At 40.4% G+C, this 22,266-nt stretch overlaps 1 protein-coding gene across 2 annotated transcripts in view; it reads left to right on the top strand.

The window, feature by feature from the left end:
• Window positions 1-22,266, top strand: part of USP6NL (USP6 N-terminal like) — a 239,015-nt gene that overhangs the window by 195,087 nt on the left and 21,662 nt on the right. For both annotated transcript variants that reach the window (XM_050936840.1, XM_050936841.1), the window contains exons 10-13: window positions 807-927; window positions 5,435-5,529; window positions 11,288-11,353; window positions 11,443-11,542. In XM_050936840.1, coding sequence (XP_050792797.1) covers window positions 807-927; window positions 5,435-5,529; window positions 11,288-11,353; window positions 11,443-11,542 — 382 coding nt within the window. The remainder of the gene's footprint in view (window positions 1-806; window positions 928-5,434; window positions 5,530-11,287; window positions 11,354-11,442; window positions 11,543-22,266) is intronic.

Genomic DNA, 22,266 nt, shown 5'->3' with positions numbered 1-22,266 from the left:
GGATACAATGTAGACATTGGTAGTGTTTAAACAAGTAGAAAAAGATTAGTATTTAGGCTTATTGTTGCATTTTTTCTTTTATTATATATCAGTTGTTTCAGACTTCTTAGCTAGTTTCCTTTTTATCTTTTGGCATGAAGGCAAATTAAAAGGCTTCCTTGGCCAAAGTTCTTGCGATGAACCCATCTGTCTAAAAGACTTTCTCAATAATTATCTCTTTCTCATCAAATATACATTAGCAGCTGGTTTTGTAAAGTCAGTAATAATCCTTACTTAAGCAGTCTGATATTTCTTATTGCTGGTTCCCACCACAGGAGTTAATATATTAGCGAAGTAGCCTTGTGGGGTTTCCTGTTTTAAATTGCTACCGTTTTTGAATAAGAGGAGAGATGTCTCTGTCTCACTTGTTTATGTATCTGCAATATCTTCTTGCCATATATTGTGCTGCTCCACATGGAGAATAGAAAACACATCTGTTCTAGGTGTAGGTTTATATAAATTATATGCAAACGTTTTAAAGGATTTCGTGTACAAATATACTGTATTTTAAAGAAAGGCCAAAGCCAGTTCAAGCACTAGTTGAAAGACAGTGAATTATCACTTATAGTATAATATGTTTTGTCTTTGAATAGCCATGGCAATAGAGTTTAAAGGAAAATTTTGACGACGAAGATTTGAGGGGTGTGTGGGTTTGCCATATTTAGAGAGCTTATTCCAAATATGGTGTATTTTCTCATGTTAAATACACAAATAGTTGTTTTTTTGTTTGTTTATGAAGTTAATGTTTCCTGTCCTCTAAATTTCAGGAGGTTGGATACTGTCAGGGGATGAGCCAGATCACAGCTTTACTCCTCATGTACATGAATGAAGAAGATGCCTTCTGGGCCCTGGTGAAGCTACTCTCAGGTCCTAAACATGCTATGCATGGTATGGTATTTCAGCTCACATAGTACAAATTACATTTCAACATGTCCTAATTAGATTATAAATTGTTTGAGACAGGGCCCATATCCATTTGTGTTAGTGTGTTCGGTGCCTAGCACAGTGGGGTCCTTATCCTGTGTGGGGCTATTGCATGCTACTACAGAACAAATAATATTTAATAATCTCTTAATAAATATAGTTAACATTTATCTACAATTTCATATGATTGTTTTGTAGGTTATATCCTACAAGTAGTCATCAGTGAAAGTTTCCCATCCTCTAATGTTGTTCTGAATTTATTCTGGGAAAATACCCAAAAGTTCTCTTAGTGCTGTCACTTTAAGTGTATCAGTGTTTCTGCTTCAGCTATTAGTGCCACTGATTTGTTCTGTGAAGTAATATTACAAATGCCACTTTGTCAGAGCCTTGTAAAATGCAGATAAAGCTATTATTCTGTGTTAAATGCTGCACTTACAGGTATTTATTCTAAGGACTGTGTTTCTGGACTTCATTGCTGATATTCATGGAAGTTACTTCAGTTATCTTTGCCTGGTAGTGTTGAAATTTGGTTATGCAGACATTTATATGGCAATTGAATAATAATGAAAACCATATAAAAAACCTGTTAAATGGCTGTGATATCAACTGGCAAAGCTGGAAATCCACAGTTAAAACTAATGCTGTAGGCAGGCACAATGGTATGAGCTCAGGGTAAACTGTTGGCAAGCTGTATCTCTGCCTCACACAGAATTCTATTGTTCCACCGTTTTGTTACTTAAATATAATTGTGTTTTCTCTCTAATTTATTTGTTACTTTAAATTTTAGTATTTTCTATGTGTTCTTTACCTTCTGACAGTGGCCAGTGCCAGATGTTTCAGAGGGAATGAATAGAACAGGGCAATTATTGAGTGAGCCATCCCCTGTCATCCTGTCACTCCCAGCTTCTGACAGTTAGAAGGTTAGGGACACCCAGAGCATGGGGTTGCGACCCTGGCTGTCTTGGACCTATTCTCATGACCGTATCTAATTCTTTTTTGAATCCAGTTATACTTTTGACCTTCACAACAACCCCTGGCAGTGAATTCCATAGGTTGACTTGTGTTGTATGAAGAAGTACTTCCTCATATTTGTTTTAACTTGCTGACTATTAATTTCATTGGGTGACTCCTGGTTTTTGTGTTAAGTGAAGGGTTTTATTACACTTGCCTATTCATTTTCTCCACACCTTTTTTTATTTTATAGACCTCTATCATATCTTTCTTTAGTCGTCTCTCTTCTAAGCCCAGTCACCGTCTTTTTAATGTCTCCTCATACAGAAGTTGTCACATACCCTTAATCATTTTTGTTGTCCTTCTCTGTACCTTCTCCAAACCAATGTAAACTAAACTAATCCATTCTTATTATTTTCCAAACTAGTTTACCCATCTGTAGTACATATGACCCATATACACCTATAGGCTTTCCCCTAGCACCACCGAGGGATGCTGTTTTGGGCCAAAAGCTAGTCTTCTGTAAACTATTAAATAGGATAAAGAATGTCCTCCAGATTCAAAATGTTGGTGTTTGGGCACATCACACTGTTGCCAGGATAGAGTCCTACCCTTGGATTTGTGCTCTTAACATGATAGCTCTGAGGAACTCCCATAGAATAAATTTCTAAAGCGATTAGCTTTTGTAGGGGTGATTTCATACTGCTACTGTGAGCCCAAGTGCACCCAATTGCTGATGGTGAAGGAGCTCCATGAGGGTTGCTGTGTGTTTTCATGGCCAAAAGTGTATGCTCCTTTAGCTTGTCTGCAGTGTGCTGGTAGCTAACAACCACTACTGCCAGAGCTCGGCATGTACATTTTTACATATATGAACAATTGTGCTATGAGCAGATTGGAATAAATGGAACCGAATAAAAGTAAGTGTGTCCCCTCTCCCCATCACAAGCCATTACCATTGCTTGTGTAAGCTGAAAATGGCTGAATTTAATTTCATGAAATTTGTTTTAAAATATTCCCTCCCATGCCCAATTATTTTCTTGACAAGTTTGAGCTTGGAGCAAATTCTTTTCCATCAGGGCTATACAATCCCTGAAAACATGATTGATAAAATACTTAGCATTTTGAGATTCTCAAATGGAAGATATTAAGTGCTTTAGAAGTATTAACTAAACCTTACAACAGCCCGGTGGGGAAGTTTGTGTTTATAGATGTGCTAACATATAACCTTGACTATAGTCTGAATGAATAATAGCCCTGCCCCCAAATAATCAAATGCACTTCAGTTTATATACCTAAAATCCATTTACAGCAGTGAAAGCATTACTATAAACACTGGAGATGCTAAAGAGTAAACTTTCAAACTGATTTATGTGAAGTATGCATGCACGTTGCTACTTTTGTTTCTTCCTGCATACATCTTTAAAAAAGTAGCCCTTAAACAATTTCAAGTCAAAATTGTATGCATTTCAGTTCTAAACCTGGGGGAAATGTCTTTTCTCACACTTGATGCCAATAATCAAGACATCACTCTCTGAAATAAATGGCTGATAGTGATGGCTGAGTAGTGCAATTAAAAAAAGTTGCTGCCTAGAGTAGCAGAGCTAAAAAGTTCCTCCCTATAATAAACAAAGCACTTTGTTTCATCTGCCACTCATCTGTGACCTGCGGACTCGCTGTTTTTTCCGGTGCAACCAAGTGTCTCTCAAAACATACAACCCATCTAACCCCTGGTATAAGTCCACTGAAAATCAAGGGATGGATTTGACTGTAAGGGTACATCTATACTGCAGGGGGAAAAAAACCAAAATCAAAACATGTCTCATTCTCCTCCCCCCCACCCCTCCCGTGTAGATGTACCCTAAACATTTTCTGTATGTATGGCAAGAAGTCTCCAAATAATAAAATTTAAGTATGATCTAAAAATGATCTACATTTTTAAAAACTATTTCCCATAGGATTTCCATAACTGTTTTTCCAGATTCAGGCTAAAGAATTAGCGTTTGAATGGAAAGAGCAGCAGTACCTTTGAATATTATTAATAATGCACAATTAGCTTTGAGGTACCAATTCACAGGTAATGTAAAAAGAAAACTATTTTGCTTATCTGAGTGTAGGTAACATCAGACATTCCTTTTTTCACATGACAGAGGAGTTGCTATATTAACTTAGGTTCCATGATTCTGAGATAGGAGATCTTAATGCTTAGTCACTCTGCATATTGTGCTGAATTATTGAACTGGCAGCTGGCCAGAAGGCATCTTTTGGTTTTAAAATTTGATTCTATTCTGAAAACTGGTTCCATTAAAATAGTGTTTTGGGGTCCTTGTTTACTGTGGTGCTAACTTCCATGTTGTTTGCAGTGTTGTAGCCATGTTGGTCCCAGGATAATAGAGAGGCAGGGAGGATAAGGTAATATTTTTTAATTGGACTACATTTGCTGAAAAAATACCAGGAGGAAGAGATCTGTGTAAGTTCAAAAGCTTCTTACTTTCACCAACAGAAGTTGGTGCATTAAAAGATATTACCTCACCCACCTTGACTGACTAACTTTCGTATCAACTATCTCAGTTTACAAGTAAAAATGTGAGTTTTCCCCCCTGGTTGCCTACCCTGCAAACTCAGCTGTGGCGGTGACATTGAATCTGACTGCTTCATTCTCAGACATATCACCAATAAAGTTTTTGCAGGTTACCTATGCCCTTAGTTTCACTATACAAGCCCATGGTCTTCATATTACGCTCTCTGCTTATTAATTCCATATCTGGATGGGGAGCCCTGCCTAATATTCTCCCTCTTTCTCTACCTTTGCTGCTGCACAAGTTCTGGCAGCTGTGTGGTTTGTGTCTGCCGTGTGAATACACATGGAGAACAGACTTGCTAAGGTGCCTTTCTAGGCTCACTGTCAAGGGCAAAACCACACTTCGGATTTCTGTTTTTAACCTTTTTTAGAATCTGTCATTTTAAAAAAAAGCTGCTTGCCGTGTGCTTTTATAGTGGTGCAGACTAAATCAGAGTTGATGCAACTTGTATCCATCATAGCCAGGGCCGGCTCCAGTGTTTTTGCCGCCCCAAGCAGCGCAAAAAAAAAAAAAAGCCGCCATCAACTCTGCCGCCGCCGCTTCAGAATTCGGTGGCTGGTCCTTCCCTCCAAGAGGGAGTGAGGGACTTGCCGCCGAAGAGCTGCTCGTGCCGCCGCTGTCTGTTGGCTGCCCCAAGCACCTGCTTACTGAACTGGTGCCTGGAGCCCTCCCTAATCATTACTATTATTAAATTGAAAATAGGCAATAGGAAAATGGTAGAGATTTTACCATAGTAGCTTGGACAATAAAACCTACATTTATTCTTGCATCAATGTAGTAAAATGTACTGTGTACATTATTTTGAGTGTTGCAGTCTTGAAAACGTGTGTAATTGAAACCAACACGCTTTTAAATGTTTAGATACCTTTTGGATAATTTTTTTTGTGAAACTTATTCTTATTACATGCTGCATGTTGGCCTCTTTTTTTTGTTTTCCCTAGGCTTCTTTGTTCCTGGTTTTCCAAAACTGTTGCGGTTTCAAGAACATCATGAGAAAATATTGAAGAAGTTTTTGTCTAAACTTAAGCAACACTTTGTAAGTAAATATGCCAGAAAAAAAGTAGTATTTATTGCACTAAAGTCAACCATCTTGTTTCAGTCCAGTCTAATCTATTGATTTAGAATGCTGCAAATTTGGGGGATGTATGTTGGGTTCTAACCGGCAAAAGTCCTGTTGCTGTCATATGAATGAAGTCGTGGAGTTTTGGCTGAATTGGGACATTGATTGGGCTCTTAAAATAATCAGATTGAGAGTCACATCTCTGCTCGTTTCCTGAAAATATTTGAGTCTCCAGTAAATGCAGTTGAAGATTTTACTGTTTAGCTAACCCCTGGGCACTGAATGCCTTTATAAAGGATTTATCACATGCAGAACTGACCACATAGTGCCTCTGGGCCAAGCAGACTTTGTAATCAGACAACTTACTCTTCTTCGAGTAGTGTCCCTATGGGTGCTCCACTTCAGGTGCGCAGGCACTTTTTGAGCCCTCGATCAGAGATTTTCCGTTAGCCGTGTCTGTTCAGCATCCAGTGTATCCTTGTGCCTCACACAAGCGTATATGAGGCCAGGCCTCCTAATGGCAATTGTGGGCCCCAGGGCAGAACAGTCAGAGGGCCCCCTAGAAAGGATGGGGGCAGCATCTCCTACAGTTGGGCCCAGGGGGAACCTTTGCTTCTTTCCAATCTCCTACTGTCTATGTTTCTATGGATCATTTTCTCTACTACACATTTACCAACCACAGAGATCCTAACTTTCAGTTCTTCCCCATGGGTATCCATCCAGCTGCCTTTCCCATCCACCTCGAACTGGTGCAAGCTCCAGAGCTGCTTCAGAACTTTTGTTTCTCAGATATCACCCAGCTTCTTCCCTATTATATCACCAAAGGAGTTTCTTCTCACTGACCTTCGGGAGGATGAGGCAGAATAAATTGCAGTTTCTGTAACTGTGTCACTACCTGAAGGCCCTGTGTCTGGAATCTGCAGTGCATTGTCTCAACACTGAAGAATTCCCTCTCCCCTTCTTTCCCCAGGCCAAGGGTAACCCAATGCCCTAGTAACCAGCTGAGATCTGTCTTACCTTTTGAAAAAAAAAAAAATCCACACAGCCAGTCAAAAAAACTAGGAATGTATCCAAAGGTAGTTGAGCATGCAAACGTCATAACTCAGGTCCCAGTAGGGAACCATTACAGATGTTATTATTTATAGATTGGTATTACAGTAGCACCTATGGGTCCCAACTGAGATTACATCCCTATTGTGCAGGGTGCTGTTCACACTCATGGAGACAGTTCTCTGCCCTACAGAGACGACAATTTAAACAGACAAGACAAACAAAGGAAGGATTGCTATCACCATTTTACAGATAGGGAATGGAGGCCCAAAGAGATTTTGATTTACCCAAGGTGGCATTCTGTCCTCACTTGAATCAGACAACTAGTAGCCGGAGAATTCCCTTGCCATGGGCACTGCATTGTGACATTATAGGCAGCCCTGCGCTGCCCCCACTGCATACTCCAGCCATGGGAGGCAGGAAGTCTAGGGCAGAGAATTGAACACAGACCTCCTATTGCTGTACCCCCAGGATCACCCTTCATTTCTTTGTAAAAACTCTTCCCAGAAATAAGTATGAACTTCCAAGAGATGACAATAAATATGCTGAAAGAGGCAGTCAAGCTGTTTGACCCATTCCTAAAGCCTACAGCGAAAAGAACCCCAACACTCTACATTTGTGGCACACAATTCTGCAACAATCTGAAAGGGAGGCCAAACTGAGGTTCCTTTAAAAAGATGGCCTTTTATGCCTAAATTTAGGGAATACTTAATATAAGGTTGCCTAAAGGTTGTCAAAAGGTGATAGCACACACTCCCAGACCAGAAGCAACGTCCACAGCATTACTCAAGTGCATCCAAATATCTAAGATAAGAACAGCCGCTATCATTTTCTAATCACTCTGCCTTGATCCGTGCCACCAGATCCTATGTGGCTCTTGGTAATGCGGTACTATCTTCAGTTCTAGACTCAATTCTGAAGCTTCCTTCTCCTTCTGGGGATCCTGCTTGGGCATCACTTGAAGTAGAGCACCCATAAGGACACCTATTGAAGAAGAAGAAAAAAAAGTTACTCTTCAAAGTACTACTTGAAGTGGAGCACCCACAGGGATCCTACTCAAGAACAAGGAGTCACCGTCTTCAGTAACTACAATTCTTCAAGATGTATGTCCCAATGCATGCTTCATTACTCACCCTCCTTCCTCTCTGCTTCAGACTGTTCTCTTAGGATATTTGGATGGAGAAGGAACTGAGGGCTATATACCCTCAGTGTGCAGCACAAGGATGCATAGGACACCTGAGTGGGTAAAAAGATGTGGCTATTAGAAAAATTTCTGAATAAGAGCTTGAGGGGAGCAGGCGCATCTGAGGTGGAGCACCCATAGGGGTACACATCTCGAAGAACTGCAAGTACTGTGCAAAGTGAATAGCCTCTTCTTCACCCAAAGGGTAGCCGTGGTAGGAAGAATGAATTTTTTTCAGAACCTGGCATAAAAAATAGAGTATACACTCTGTTAACCTCTCAGTTATGAAACCCTTGGGCTGGGACCGTGTTTGTTATTTTCATTACAATGTTGAGCATATTCAAGCCAAACAATAAGTAATGTTCATGTAACCTTTTTATTGGGAATGGTATACGTGTGCATTATGGTGAGAATAATTTCCTGATGACTGTAGCTGGCTCAGATTCTACTAAAACGTGTTTCTGCTGAACATCAATAGTATATACTAAAATCTAATCAAATTTTTTTTTAACAAAATGTGCTGAGACTTATTGAGGCCATGCTGGAACATATATTAGTTTAGAAACATTCTCTTCAGTACAGTAAAAGATTAATCAAAAATTGCAGGGTGTATCTTGTGATTTTTTTTTTTAAACTACTGTATAGTGAAAACATAGACCCAGTAGCTCACTTGCCTCTGGAATGAAAATTATGACTTCAATTTTCACAGTAGAATTCATGCAGGTTTTGGACTATAGGTCAGACCTTCTTATTGCTTTAATTTTGGAGGATTTTGGCTTACCAGGCACAGAGCCACTGGTATAATGGACAGTGCTGTACTATCGGCCCTTCGTTTTTGAATAGGTGCTTTTAATAAATCGAAGTAAACCAACAAGTAAAATAGTATTTTATAAGAGCAAAAGGATATGACTAGATAACAAACCTTCATGGTGGTCAGTCATTCTGCTGATATGATATTGCCCATATCCATTATAATATATTTAATAACCAAGAATAGTTTTTCCTCAGAACCTCTTGAGAAAGATCTACAGAATGTTAGCTGCAGTGCAGCTGTGCCGCTGTAGCATATCTAGTGTAGACATACTTTACTTAGAGTATCTCAGTAGCACTCACTTTCTGAGGGAACTTTGAACCAGTTGAAAACAGGAATATATGAAATCTCAATAAACAGTCATTACTAGAACCTGCTAGATCATCTTTGAATTACATATACCAGGCCATGTGCTGGAGTAAATCAGTTTAGTTGCATTGATATTTTTTTTTATTTTATTGGAACTACATCAATAGACACCAACTGAGAACCTGACCCCACTATATTTTCTTATATGTAGTAGACTGTTGATTCACCTTGTTTTACTTGGAAATTTCTAAACAAACCCATTTGTTTTAATGACTCATCCTATAAATGAATTCTTTATTTTGTAAGATGGTTTCAGAAGTTATTTGTCACGATTTCTCATGGGGGATATTCCACATCTTACTTACATTAATAGTACCTATGAATAATTCTTTTCAAATGAAAGTTATGGTTTACAGAATCTTGACTATAACATTGTACATAAAATTAACCAGTCGCTACTCTATATCTCAGGAACTGCAAGACTGGACTATGCCATTGGTTTCACTGATCTAACGCAGGCCTGAATCCAAAGAACAATCATAGAATGTCAGGGTTGGAAGGGACCTCAGGAGGTCATCTAGTCCAACCCCCTGCTCAAAGCAGGACCAGTCCCCAGACTGATTTTTACCCTAGCTCCCTAAATGGCCCCCTCAAGGATTGAACTCACAACCCTGGGTTTAGCAGGCCAATGCTCATGCCACTGAGCTATCCCATAGGTTTTTTTTTCCTCACATAATCCACGTCTTTAAAAACTTCTATTATATAGACCTTAAAATGAGAGCGAGAACGAGAGAGAGAGCTGTAACACTGGTTGAACAAAGGAATTGAATTTGTTTACCTATTAGATTGTGCTGTGACCCCTGCTGAACCCGTATGAGCAATGAAGAACAGCAAGGAATGGCAAAACATATATGGCCTGTGAACATGCCAGATGACTATTGACTCTTATACTGCCAGTCCCTCATTAATTCAGAACTTATGTTTAAGAAACTTGTGAAATAGCTGACTGTGACAGGCATGGAGGCTTAATTTAAAATTGTGCTATCCCATAGTCATCAGAGAAGACAAATTCAGTGTCACTTAATTTCTTGGCTGCCTCACCACTCAAACAGCAGCCTAGTCTCCAAGACTTTCAACATTGTAACTAGTGCTAATACAAGTGACAAGAATGTCAGTGCTTTTACAATTACAGAATAGTATAAGCATGTCATGTCTTTCTGTCTCTTGTTACTGTTAGCTGGTATTGATACTCAGTACTCAAGATATGGAAAGTTATTTCAGGCATAATGAGCTTTTTCCTATTTAGAAGGAAAATATTTCCGATGCACTGTGTACATGATGGGAAGACAGTAGATGACTAATGGAGTACAGAACCTTTCATCTCTTAAACCCCCTGGTTCAGACTAAACTCCTGTTGGTAGGAAGTGAAATTCATCATCCTTCTAATTACTTGATGTTCTGTGTGAAATGAACTGACGGTCTTAGTCTGTTTCCTGGTGGATAGATATCCACTTCACAAGATCATCACCCCATCTAGCACTAACAGGCACCCTTGCTAGCAGCCTTGTCAGCAGAGAAGTTAAAAATTAAATGGACCTTCAGACTGAGCTCTGGCTCCTCCAGAACATGAAAGAACCATGCACTCTCTTCTGTACTTGTTCTGACAATAAGTGGAAGATTTAATGTTTCTAGGGGTATCTGTTAATACTCATCCTCAAACATCTACATCTCTCTTCAGAAAAAAGGAGATAAAGGAAAAATATAAACAAGAGAGAGAAAGCGTTTGTTGGACGGAAGCAACATTGTTTGAAACAGTCAGAATTCTTTTGTGTGAAGAATGGTTGAACACTGTGCCCAGACATCAGTAGCAGCTAAGTTCAATTGTACAGTGAGCAAGGCATAGGGAAGGAGTTAGTCCAGAAGCTGGCAACCTTTTTTCAGAAGTGGTGTGCCGAGTCTTCATTTATTCACTCTCATTTAAGGTTTAGTGTGCCAGTAATACATTTTAACATATTTAGAAGGTCTCTTTCTATAAGTCTATAATATGTAACTAAACTATTGTTGTAGGTAAAGTAAATAAGGTTTTTAAAGTGTTTAAGAAACGTCATTTAAAATTAAATTAAAATCCCCTCCCCCCCCCCCCCCCCCGACCGGTGGCCAGGACCTGGGCAGTGTGAGTGCCACTGAAAATCAGCTCGCATGCCACCTTTGGCACACTTGCCTTAGGTTGCCTATCCCTGAATTAGTCTAACCGCTCACTTCAAGTCTTGAGCTGAAGGTACTTTGCTATTGTTCCAGGTTAAAAAGTGGGAGGCCTTTATGTGCCAGGCAGTACATTGCAGCGTTCTTAATTGAGTATTTATAATTTTTGCGTTTTACAGGACTCCCAGGAGATCTCTACGAGCTTTTACACAATGAAGTGGTTTTTTCAGTGTTTCCTTGATCGTGTGAGTATCTTTATATTTTTGTATTTCTGTTTTTAGTCATATGTTGAGGCAAGCTGTTTTGACATTTGTGGCTGATTCTGTCATTGCAGACTCCCTTTACATTAACTCTCAGGATATGGGATATCTACATACTTGAAGGAGAGCGAGTTCTCACTGCTATGTCTTACACAATTCTGAAACTACATAGAAGTAAGAGATCTCTCATAAACTTAAAAGCTAAACAAAGATTCATCTAGTTTTTAAGTAGTCTATCATTTTTTTAAAATAGCCATTTCCTCTATTTGGCTTTTATTGCAAAAATATATATATATATTTGACAAATGTTTTTTTTCCCCCTCCTGTTTTGATCTCTCCTTTGTGACTGTGTAATCTTTCATCACAGCACAACGTGACTGTGATGCTGTCAAACTAGCAACTTTCTAGATCATGCTGTATAGCTGATGCTGGAATTACTGTTCTGTAAGGAACTGACAAAGAATACTGTCCAATTGCATGGCAGGACCTGAAAAGCTAATGGTCTGATATTTTGGGTAATTGTGCCAGGAAATCTGAAGTGACTCTCAGGAGAAGAAATATCTTATTTGATAGAGTAAATTACTCATTATTATACAGTTGAACAATAGTAAAAAGGGATATAAATTGTGTTTACTCAGTAAATGACAGAGCCTCTAGAAAATTGTGGGAATAAGCATTGTAGTTACTTGGTTCTGGTAATTCTTTAATGTAGTGTTTGCTAGATCAAAAGAGGGTTAATAGTCTCAAGTTTGGCCCTTTCCTGTTCTTTGCTTTTCCATACTACAGTTTTCCAGAAGCTTTTTCTTTTAGCTGGCATGGGGATGACATGCTGCATCTAAGCCTAATTCTACTCTTTGGTGGACCATCTATACTTAATGCTGCTTCTCTTTTCCTTACCAGCTACTAAAATAATCACCTGTATAATTTTTCTTTAACTCTGTTTCTTCGCTTGTATACTCAGTGCCATTGGCTACATAAAAATCTGGTACATAGGCAGTCTTTATGTCTTTCTGGCTGTTATATAAGGTATTAAACTCCCCTTATTGTAAGCAGCAGAAAACAATTGTGAGAAATGTAGTTTTAGACAAAATTCATAGCTGAAACAGATTCTCTCCCCTTCATCCCCCGTTGCCTTCCTAAAGCAAACCAATGTGGTAGTTTCCTAGCTGTGTGCAGTTACTCATCATAGGCTAATACGACAATAATCTGCAACAGGTTGTTCATTACTGTGGCATTGTGTCTCTCAGTGCACCAACAGCAAAGACATGGTACCTTCAGCCACTAGGGAAGTACACTAAAAGCCTATTAGGTAACACCCTGCAGTGTCCTATAGTTATTAGAATGTGGTTTATTAATCTTATTAGTATCTGAAAGCCTGTGTGGTTGCATGGATGTGGCAGTTGGGCTTGATAATCCACCATTTGTGCAGTCTTCCTCATACAACCAATGAAATCATTGCATGTAAATTAGCTGTAGAATAAGGGTGGTGGTTGAGTTACTTCTGATACTACAATGGTCTAGGACTCTTGGCATGGCATAGATACATCCCTTGATGCATCATAGGTGTAACTCTTCTGATGTCACAGATATCTTTGAAACCCTCTGTTAAAGTGTCCCATCCTCCTCGACTGCTGGTCCACACAGAGGATAACAGCCTACTACTACTTTTTTACTCCATTAGCTAAAATGGCAGAGATGTGTGGCAGAGCTACAGGTTCAAACCCTCCATGCGAGCGATATGGATGTCAATATGATGCCGCATGATTAAATTAGGGTTATTTTCAGTTTTGTTTTTTTAAAAATTAGGAAAATTACACATATACAACTACCTTAAAAATAATACTATTTGCAAAGTCAAGTTAGGAAATTCCAGATTGAAGATTGCCCTGTGCCATATTAATTTTTGGCCCCTTTGTGTTAATGTGCATTATAATACAGTCTTCAGTTATATGATCACATACAATTTTTTTCTACAGGACACCTGTCTCATGCAGTGCACAGGATGGATCAGATTTGGGGATGAATCAGGGTTTTGTAGTGAACAAGACTTGTTTGTAGGATCTCTGTGTCATTGGTTGCAGAAGTTTGAAAGGTGTGCAGTGAATGAAGCAAAGGATTGCAGGAAAATAACGCATGGTTTCATGGTTAAGGCAGTTGGATGCTGCCCTGGAGAAATGGATTTTATCCCTCCCTCTGACACACAGTATCCAGATGATGCTGGGCAAGTCACTTAAACTCTCCCCAAGTACCCATTAATTGTGTCCTCATTTTCTGGATGTCTGACTTAAGATCCTGGGGTCTGATTTACAGAATTGCTGAACACTTACAGTTGCAACTGAAGTCAGTGGGAGCTCTGCTTTGAACATATAAAGTACAATTAATCAGGTCCTAGGTATCTCAAACTGAGCACCCAAAACCAGCAGACTTTTGACCTTATCTGTCTTGGCCTCAGTTCTTCATCAGTAAAATGAGGATAATACCCACTTATTTCACAAGGGTATTGTGAAATATATATTCATATTTGTGAAGTTCTCAGGTGTTAGTGATGAGTGCCATAGAAAAGCCCATGATGAAATTAATTGTCTTAAGTGCAGGGTTAAAATATTGTGCAGTAAATAAGGCATGGGGCCACACATTGAACAATGAGGCTTAAATAAAATATTGAATCACTGCTCATTAATTAAGTACCATCTGTCTTAACTTTTGAGTGCTTGACTTAGCAACCTTCATGTTCTTTTAAGTAATGCTTATGTACTTTGTGTGTATATGTAATAGCATAGGTATTTCTTTTGATTTTCATTTATGAGGTCCTAACCATACGATGCTGAGTGTGATATCAAAAAGGTACAGCCAGAACATGGCTTTGGACAAATCTCCACAGTAAGACTCCAATATATTTTACAGCATTATATACAAGCTATACTTCCTTTGAAAATATTGCTGACTCATTTTTAAAACTTCATTTATTTTCAAGTATGCAATGTAGTTGTAGTCGTGTTGGTCCAGGATATTCAAGAGGCATGGTGGGAGAGGTAATATCTTTCATTGGACCAGCTTCTGTTGGTGAGAGAGACTTTTGCTAGACACTAAAGATCATGGACTGAACAGAGACACTGGATTTATGGATTATTACAACAATCTGTAACCCACTACCAAACCCCACCCCAGCTGCTTTTTCCCCCTCACCTCCCTTTCTTTCCTCCCTCTGATTGGAGGGGTACTAACAGGCCACTTCACCTTGAGTGGTCCATTGAAATATGTAACCACTTATGCTAAACAATCTGTTTCTCCTTATATTTAGCAGTGATATTCTGTGTTAGTTTCCCAGACCTGAAGAAGAGTTCTGTGTGAGCGTGAAAGCTTGTCTTTCTCACCAGTAAAAGATATTACCTTACCCACCTTGTTTAAAGATTTAAAGATCTAAATTTAAATAATTAAATTTAAAGATCACTTTGCTTGTGGAAGGAAAAGTTAACAGTTTTGAAAGATTTAGCCCTAGTCCACGCTATAAAATTCCTTGTGTGTAACTGTGTTTCTCAGAGGTGTGTTATAATTATACCGACCTAAGCCCTAGTGTAGACAGCGCTGTGTCAGCAGGAGAGGCTCTATCACAGAGGTGTAGTTAATAAGCCGAATGAAGAGCTCTCTCCTGTCATCTTAAAGCGTCTTCACCTGATACACTACAGCGGCTCCGATGTAAATTTCTAGTGTAGACCTGCCCTTAGTCTAAATTCACCTTCAAAGTCTGTATTTCAAAATCTGTAGAAGCATTTTAGAACTGTTTTTTGCTTCTATTAAAAACAAGTGTTATCCAATGATTGGAGCAGGAGGATCTGAGATTAGGAAATGTGGATTCGGACCCCACTTCCCACAGAATTGCTTTCTGACATTTGACAAGATACTACTTTCATAGAGCGGCAGTTTTATCATATGTTAAATGAGGACGATAATTTATCCAAGTGGATTGAGATTGTTGGCAAAAGGTGCTGTATAAAACAAAATATCTAGGTTTACTACATGGCGGTAACTGTTCTATTATTTAGATGGACATCCCTACCTAGAGAAATGTATCATGTCTGATTCTGTGTAGTGCTCAGTACAACAGAGACCTGATCCTGACTGGGGCTTCTGGACATTACCATAATACCTTACCAAAGTGCAGTAAGTCCACAGGCATGGTTTGAAATTGTACTCCTATTAGCTTTTGTTCACACACACCTTTTGCAGTAAGAAGAAATGCAGACATGAGTTAAAGCTTTAAATTTTGATGAGTAAACTCTTTAAAAACAGATTGTCACCTGCACCTAAAAGTAATATGTTTGCTGTAGATTTATTATTAGAATATACTGGGAGCCAATACCTGAACTGGAGTTCTGAAATCTGAAAGCAAACAAATCAAGGACTGTATGTATTGTAGCTTTTTTTGAGAGAGTTGGTCTAATGATCTGAACATATGATTTAGGAGCCTGTACATCATACTGCCAGAGTAAAATTTTCAAAAGCATCTATGTCCCATTTTCTGAAGTGACTTAGGAGTCCAAGCCACAGTGACTTTAAATCAGACTTAGGCTCCTAAATGCATATGTCACTTTTGAAAGTGGGTCTTGGGCTCCTAAGTCACTTAGATGCTTCTGAAAATTTTTCCCCTAGTCCTGGTTTCAATGCTGTCTTCTGTGACCTCAAGTAAGTCATATGGGCCCATCAAAGAAGTCTCTAGGGCTCCATGGGAGTGCAGAGGTCCACGTGGAAGAGTTTGCAGAATTAATATTTTAATCTCACTAGGTAATTTACCCCATTTAACTATGGGGATGCTGCATCACTATCTCTCTCAGGAACTGCTTATTAGTTCATAAAATGGTTTGAAGATGAAGAATGTTTATAATTGTTACACTTCTTAAAATGTTCAAGAATCTTAAGAACAAGTAATGGTAGGAGTCAGATTAGAGTCTTCCTCTTTATTTGCAAACATAAAACCAGTGTAATTATTGTCCCACACCCTTTTTTTTGGCTTGATTTTGTTTGTTTTAAGGGAAGAGTGTTCAGTCTCAAGCCTCTGAGAAGCAATAGCGATAATTTGGAGGTTTTTTACCTTAACACTGACCTCAGGATCAAGACATTTAGAGGCCCTAAGCACTGAAAAGATTATGGTGCTCCCCCATATGTAATTCAAAATAAAAACAATACTATACCGTAAAATAAAATTTTATTTTTTGAAATGAGACAAAACTTACAAGTATGCTGAAATTAAAATAGCTTTTTCTAGATTTTCTGATTGTAAAATCCTGGATAAGTTCATCGAAGCTAGCTCGACGAAGCATATCTGCTTCCATACACAATATGGAAATTGAAGCAAGTCTGTCCTGACACATTGTTATTCTCTGAGGGTATCTCTACACTCCGAAATTACTCCGATTTTACAGAAGTCGATTTTTGGGAATAGATTGTGTAGTCAAGTGCATGCATCCACACTAGCACATTAATTCGGCGGTGTGCGTCCGTAGTACCATGGCAGGTGTCGACTTTTGGAGCAGTGCACTGTGGTAGCTATCCCACAGTCCCCGCTGCCCATTGGAATTCTGGGTTGAGCTCCCAATGCCTGATGGGGCCAAAAATTTGTCGTGGATGGTTATGGGTAAATGTCATCAGTCAACCCTCCCTCCATGAAAGCAATGGCAGACATTTCACGCCCTTTTCCCTAGATTGCCCGAGCAGAAACCATAGCACAGCAAGCCTGGAGCCTGTTCAGCTCACCGCAGCAGTTATGAGCATTGTAAACACCTCACGCATTATTGTGCAGTTTATACAGAACTAGAAGCTGAAAAACAGGTGAGGAGGCGATGGCAGCGTGGTGACAAGAGTGATGAGGACATGGACACAGACTTCTCTCAAAGCGCAGGCCCCAGCAATGTGGACATCATGGTGTTAATGGGGCAGGTTCATGCCGTGGAACGCTGATTCCGGGCCCAGGAAACAAGCATAGACTGGTGGGACTGCATAGTGTTGCAAGTCTGGGATGATTCCCAGTGGCTGCAAAACTTTCACAGGCGTATGGGCACTGTCATGGAACTCTGAGACTTGCTTTCCCCTGCCCTGAACCACAAGAATACCAAGATGAAAGCAGCCCTTACAGTTCACAAGCGAGTGACGATAGCCCTCTGGAAGCTTGCGACGCCAGACAGCTACCGGTCAGTCGGGAATCAATTTGGAGTGGGAAGATCTACTGTGGGGGTTGCTGTCATGCAAGTAGACAACGCAATCACTGAGCTACTCGTATCAAAGGTAGTGACTCTGGGAAATGTGCAGGTCATAGTAAATGGCTTTGCTGCAGTGGGATTTCCGCTGGGTAGGAAAGATAGAAAATGTGGCAAAATACCACCTTGGCTTAACCACGAGATCTTGCATGATTTAAAAAATAAAAAGGAGTCATATAAAAAATGGAAACGAGGATGAATATAGGCAAACAGAGGAAAGCAGGGGCAAGATTAGAAAGGCAAAGGCACAAAATGAGCTCAAACTAGCTATGAGAATAAAGGAAAACAAGAAGACTTTTTATCAATACATTAGAAGCAAGAGGAAGACCAAGGACAGGGTAGGCTCACTGCTTAGTGAGGAGGGAGAAACAGTAACAGGAAACTTGGAAATGGCAGAGATGCTTAATGACTTCTTTGTTTGTCTTCACTGAGAAGTCTGAAGGAATGCCTAACATAGAGAATGCTTATGAGAATGGGATAGGTTTAGAAGATAAAATAAAAAAAGAACAAGTTAAAAATCACTTAGAAAAGTTAGATGCCTGCAAGTCACCGGGGCCTGATGAAATGCATCCTAGAATACTCAAGGAGCTAATAGAGGAGGTATCTAAGCCTCTAGCTATTATCTTTGGAAAATCATGGGAGACGGGAGAGATTCCAGAAGACTGGAGAAGAGCAAATATAGTTCCCATCTATAAAAAGGGAAATAAAAACAACCCAGGAAACTACAGACCAGTTAGTTTAGCTTCTGTGCCAGGGAAGATAATGAAGCAAGTAATTAAGAAAATCATCTGCAAACACTTGGAAGGTGGTAAGGTGATAGGGAATAGCCAGCATGGATTTGTAAAGAACAAATCGTGTCAAACCAATCTGATAGCTTTCTTTGATAGGATAACAAGTCTTGTGGATAAGGGAGAAGTGGTGGATGTGGTATACCTAGACTTTAGTAAGGCATTTGATACGGTCTTGCATGATGTTCTTATCGATAAACTAGGCAAATACAATTTAGATGGGGCTACTATAAGGTGGGTGCATAACTGCCTGGATCACCATACTCAGAGAGTAGTTATTAATGGATCCCAATCCTGCTGGAAAGATATAACAAGTGGGGTTCCGCAGGGGTCTGTTTTGGGACCGGCTCTGTTCAATATCTTCATCAACGACTGAGATGGTGGCATAAAAATTACGCTTATTAAGTTTGCAGACGATACCAAACTGGGAGGGATTGCAACTGCTTTGGAGTACAGGGTCATAATTCAAAATGATCTGGACAAATTGGAGAAATGGTCTGAGGTAAACCGGATGAAGTTTAATAAAGACAAATGCAAAGTGCTCCACTTAGGAAGGAACAATCAGTTTCGCACATACAGAATGGGAAGAGACTGTCTAGGAAGGAGTACGGCAGAAAGGGATCTAGGGGTCATAGTGGACCACAAGCTAAATATGAGTCAACAGTGTGATGCTATTGCAAAAAAAATCAAACTTGATTCTGGGATGCATTAACAAGTGTGTTGTGAGCAAGATACGAGAAGTCATTCTTCCATTCTACTCTGCGCTGGTTAGGCCTCAACTAGAGTATTGTGTCCAGTTCTGGGCACTGCATTTCAAGAAAGATGTGGAGAAATCGGAGAGGGTCCAGAGAAGAGCAGCAAGGATGATTAAAGGTCTTGAGAACATGACCTAAGAAGGAAGGCTGAAAGAATTGGGTTTGTTTAGTTTGGAAAAGAGAAGACTGAGAGGGGACATGATAGCAGTTTTCAGATATCTAAAAGGGTGTCATCAGGAGGAGGGAGCAAAATTGGTCACCTTAGCCTCTAATGATAGAACAAGAAGCAATGGGCTTAAACTGCAGCAAGGGAGATTTATGTTGGACATTAGGAAAAAGTTCCTAACTGTCAGGATAGTTAAACACTGGAATAAATTGCCTAGGGAGGTTGTGGAATCTCCATCTCTGGAGATATTTAAGAGTAGGTTAGATAAATGTCTATCAGGGATGGTCTAGACAGTATTTGGTCCTGCCATGAGGGCAGGGGACTGGAGTCGATGACCTCTTGAGGTCCCTTCCAGTGCTAGAGTCTGTGAATCTATGAATAACTGTGGTGGGGCGATAGACGGAACACACATCCCTATCTTGGGACTGGACCACCAAGGCAGCCAGTACATAAACTGCAAGGGGTACTTTTCAATGTTGCTTCAAGCACTGGTAGATCACAAGGGACATTTCATCAACATCCACGTGGGATGACTGGGAAAGGTTCATGACGCTCGTGTCTTCAGGAGCTCTGGTCTGTTTAAACGGCTGCAGGTAGGGATTTACTTCCTAGACCAGAAAATAACTGTTGGGGATGTTGAAATGCCTATAGTTATCCTTGCGGACCCCTTAATGCCCTGGCTCGTGAAGCCATATGCAGGCACCCTGGACAATAGTAGGGAGCTGTTCAACTATAGGTTCAGCAAGTGCAGAATAGTGGTAGAGTGTGCATTTGGATGTTTGAAGGGTCGCTGGCGCAGTTTACTGACTCACAGACCTCAGTGAAACCAATATCCCCATTGTTATTGCTGCTTGCTCCACAATCTCTGTGAGAGTAAGGGGGAGATGTTTATGGTGGGGTGGGAGGTTGAGGCAAATTGCCTGGTGGCCAATTACGCGCAGCCAGACACCAGGTCGATAAGAAGAGCACATCAGGAAGTGCTGCGCATCAGAGAAGCTTTGAAAACCAGTTTCATGACTGGCCAGGGTACCGTGTGACAGTTCTATTTGTTTCACCTTGATGAAAACCCGCCCCCTTGGTTGACTCTAAAATTCCCTTTAAGCAAACTGCCCTCCTCCCTTTGATCAAAGATTGAAAATTAAAGTCACTATCGTTTAAAAACCATGTATTCTTTATTAATTGATTATAAAAAATAGAGAGATGACTCACAATGTAGCCCGGGTGAGGAGGGGAGGAGGAAAGGAAGAGGCCACTTCAGTACTTGTTGAATGACAGCCTTCTGACCAGTGGGGTGGAGTGGTTGGGTTCCTGGAGCCTACCCCCCTGCATTCTTGGGCATCTGAGTGAGGAGATGGCTATGGAACATGGGGAGGAGGGAGGATGGTTAAATGGGCTGCAGCAGCAGTCTCTCCATCTGACGTTCCTGAACCTCCACCAGACGCCGGATCATGTCCGTTTGTTCCGGCAGTAGAGCCCCAGCATTGCTTCATGCATCCTCTGATCTTCCTGCCGCTCCATCCCCAGACACATTAACAGACTTTTTCAGTAGCTGTACTGGCCACAAATGCATCCCAAGTCCTCAGGGCAAATTAATCATTAAAAAAACGCTTGCTTTTAAACCATGTTTTATATTTACAAAGGTACATTCACCAGAGGTCCCTTCTATGGCTTCATGGTCCGGGATACCGCCTTGGGAGGGTTGGGAGGGTATTTCACTTAGGATGAGAAAAAGATCTTTGCTGTTGGGGAGAATGGTGTGCTTTGTAGTCTCCTCAACCTCGTCCTCCTCCTCGTCTTCGTCATCTTCCCCGTCTGCAAAATCCTTAGGTATGGCGACTGAGAGTACCCCATCATCGGAGTCCACAGACAGGGGTGGGATAGTGGTGGCGGCCCCACCCTAGAATTGCTTGCAGCTCAGTGCAGAAGCAGCATGTCTGCGACTCTGTCAAGAGCTTCCATTTGATTCTTTGGCTTTCTGGTACGCTTGTCTCAGCTCCTTAAGTTTCACGCAGCACTGTGTTGAGTCCCTGTTGTGGCCTCTGTCCATCATGGCCTTGGAGATTTTTTCAAATGTTTTGGCATTCCATCTTTGGGAACGGAGTTCTGATAGCATGGATTTGTCTCCCCATACAGTGATCAGATCCAGTATCTCCTGTATGGTCCATGCTGGAGCTCTTTTTAGATTCTGGAACTGCATGGTCACCTGTTCTGATCAGCTCTCCACACTGGGCAAACAGGAAATGAAATTCAAAAGTTCGCGGGGCTTTTCCTGTCTACTTGGTCAGTGCATCTGAGTTCAGATTGCTGTCCAGAGCAGTCACAATGGTGCACTGTGAGATAGCTCCCACAGGCCAATACCATCGAGTTGCGTCCACACTAACCCTAATTCGAACCATCAATGTCCATTTCAGTGCTACTCCCCTCATCGGGGAGGAGTACAGAAATCGATTTTAAGAGCCTTTTATGTCGACAAAAATGGTTTCGTTCGGTGGATGAGTGCTGGGTTAATTCAATTTAACACTGCTAAATTCGACCTAAACTGGTAGAGTAGACCAGGCCTGAGAGTTTTTATTCTTTTCAGCTGTGAAAAAGAGCGTTTTGCAGAGCAGTTAGTAATCATCAATGTTAGATGCGATTGCTACATTTGGAAATACACAGTGTATTCCATCTTTCAATATTGTGTCATGAAGATCAATGTGATTGAATTTCGTTTTCCTGTTTCATTAAACTTTGCGTGCATATAACCGTGGAACTGCCGCTCTTCTCCACAGAGGTTTATGTTCAAGTCAACAGGATATGATTTAACTAGCTTTTGGGAACCTTGTGACTATTGTTCATCAGATAAGTCCATAAAGTTTAGAAAAGAAAATCTACTTGATACTTTGTACACTTCACCTCTCCTCTTCATATGAGCTTCAAGTGTATCAATTATAGTGTA

The sequence above is a fragment of the Gopherus flavomarginatus genome, chromosome 1 (genome assembly GCF_025201925.1).
Source record: "Gopherus flavomarginatus isolate rGopFla2 chromosome 1, rGopFla2.mat.asm, whole genome shotgun sequence".
Lineage (NCBI taxonomy): Eukaryota > Metazoa > Chordata > Testudines > Testudinidae > Gopherus > Gopherus flavomarginatus.
This window is presented reverse-complemented; position numbering and strand designations above follow the sequence as displayed.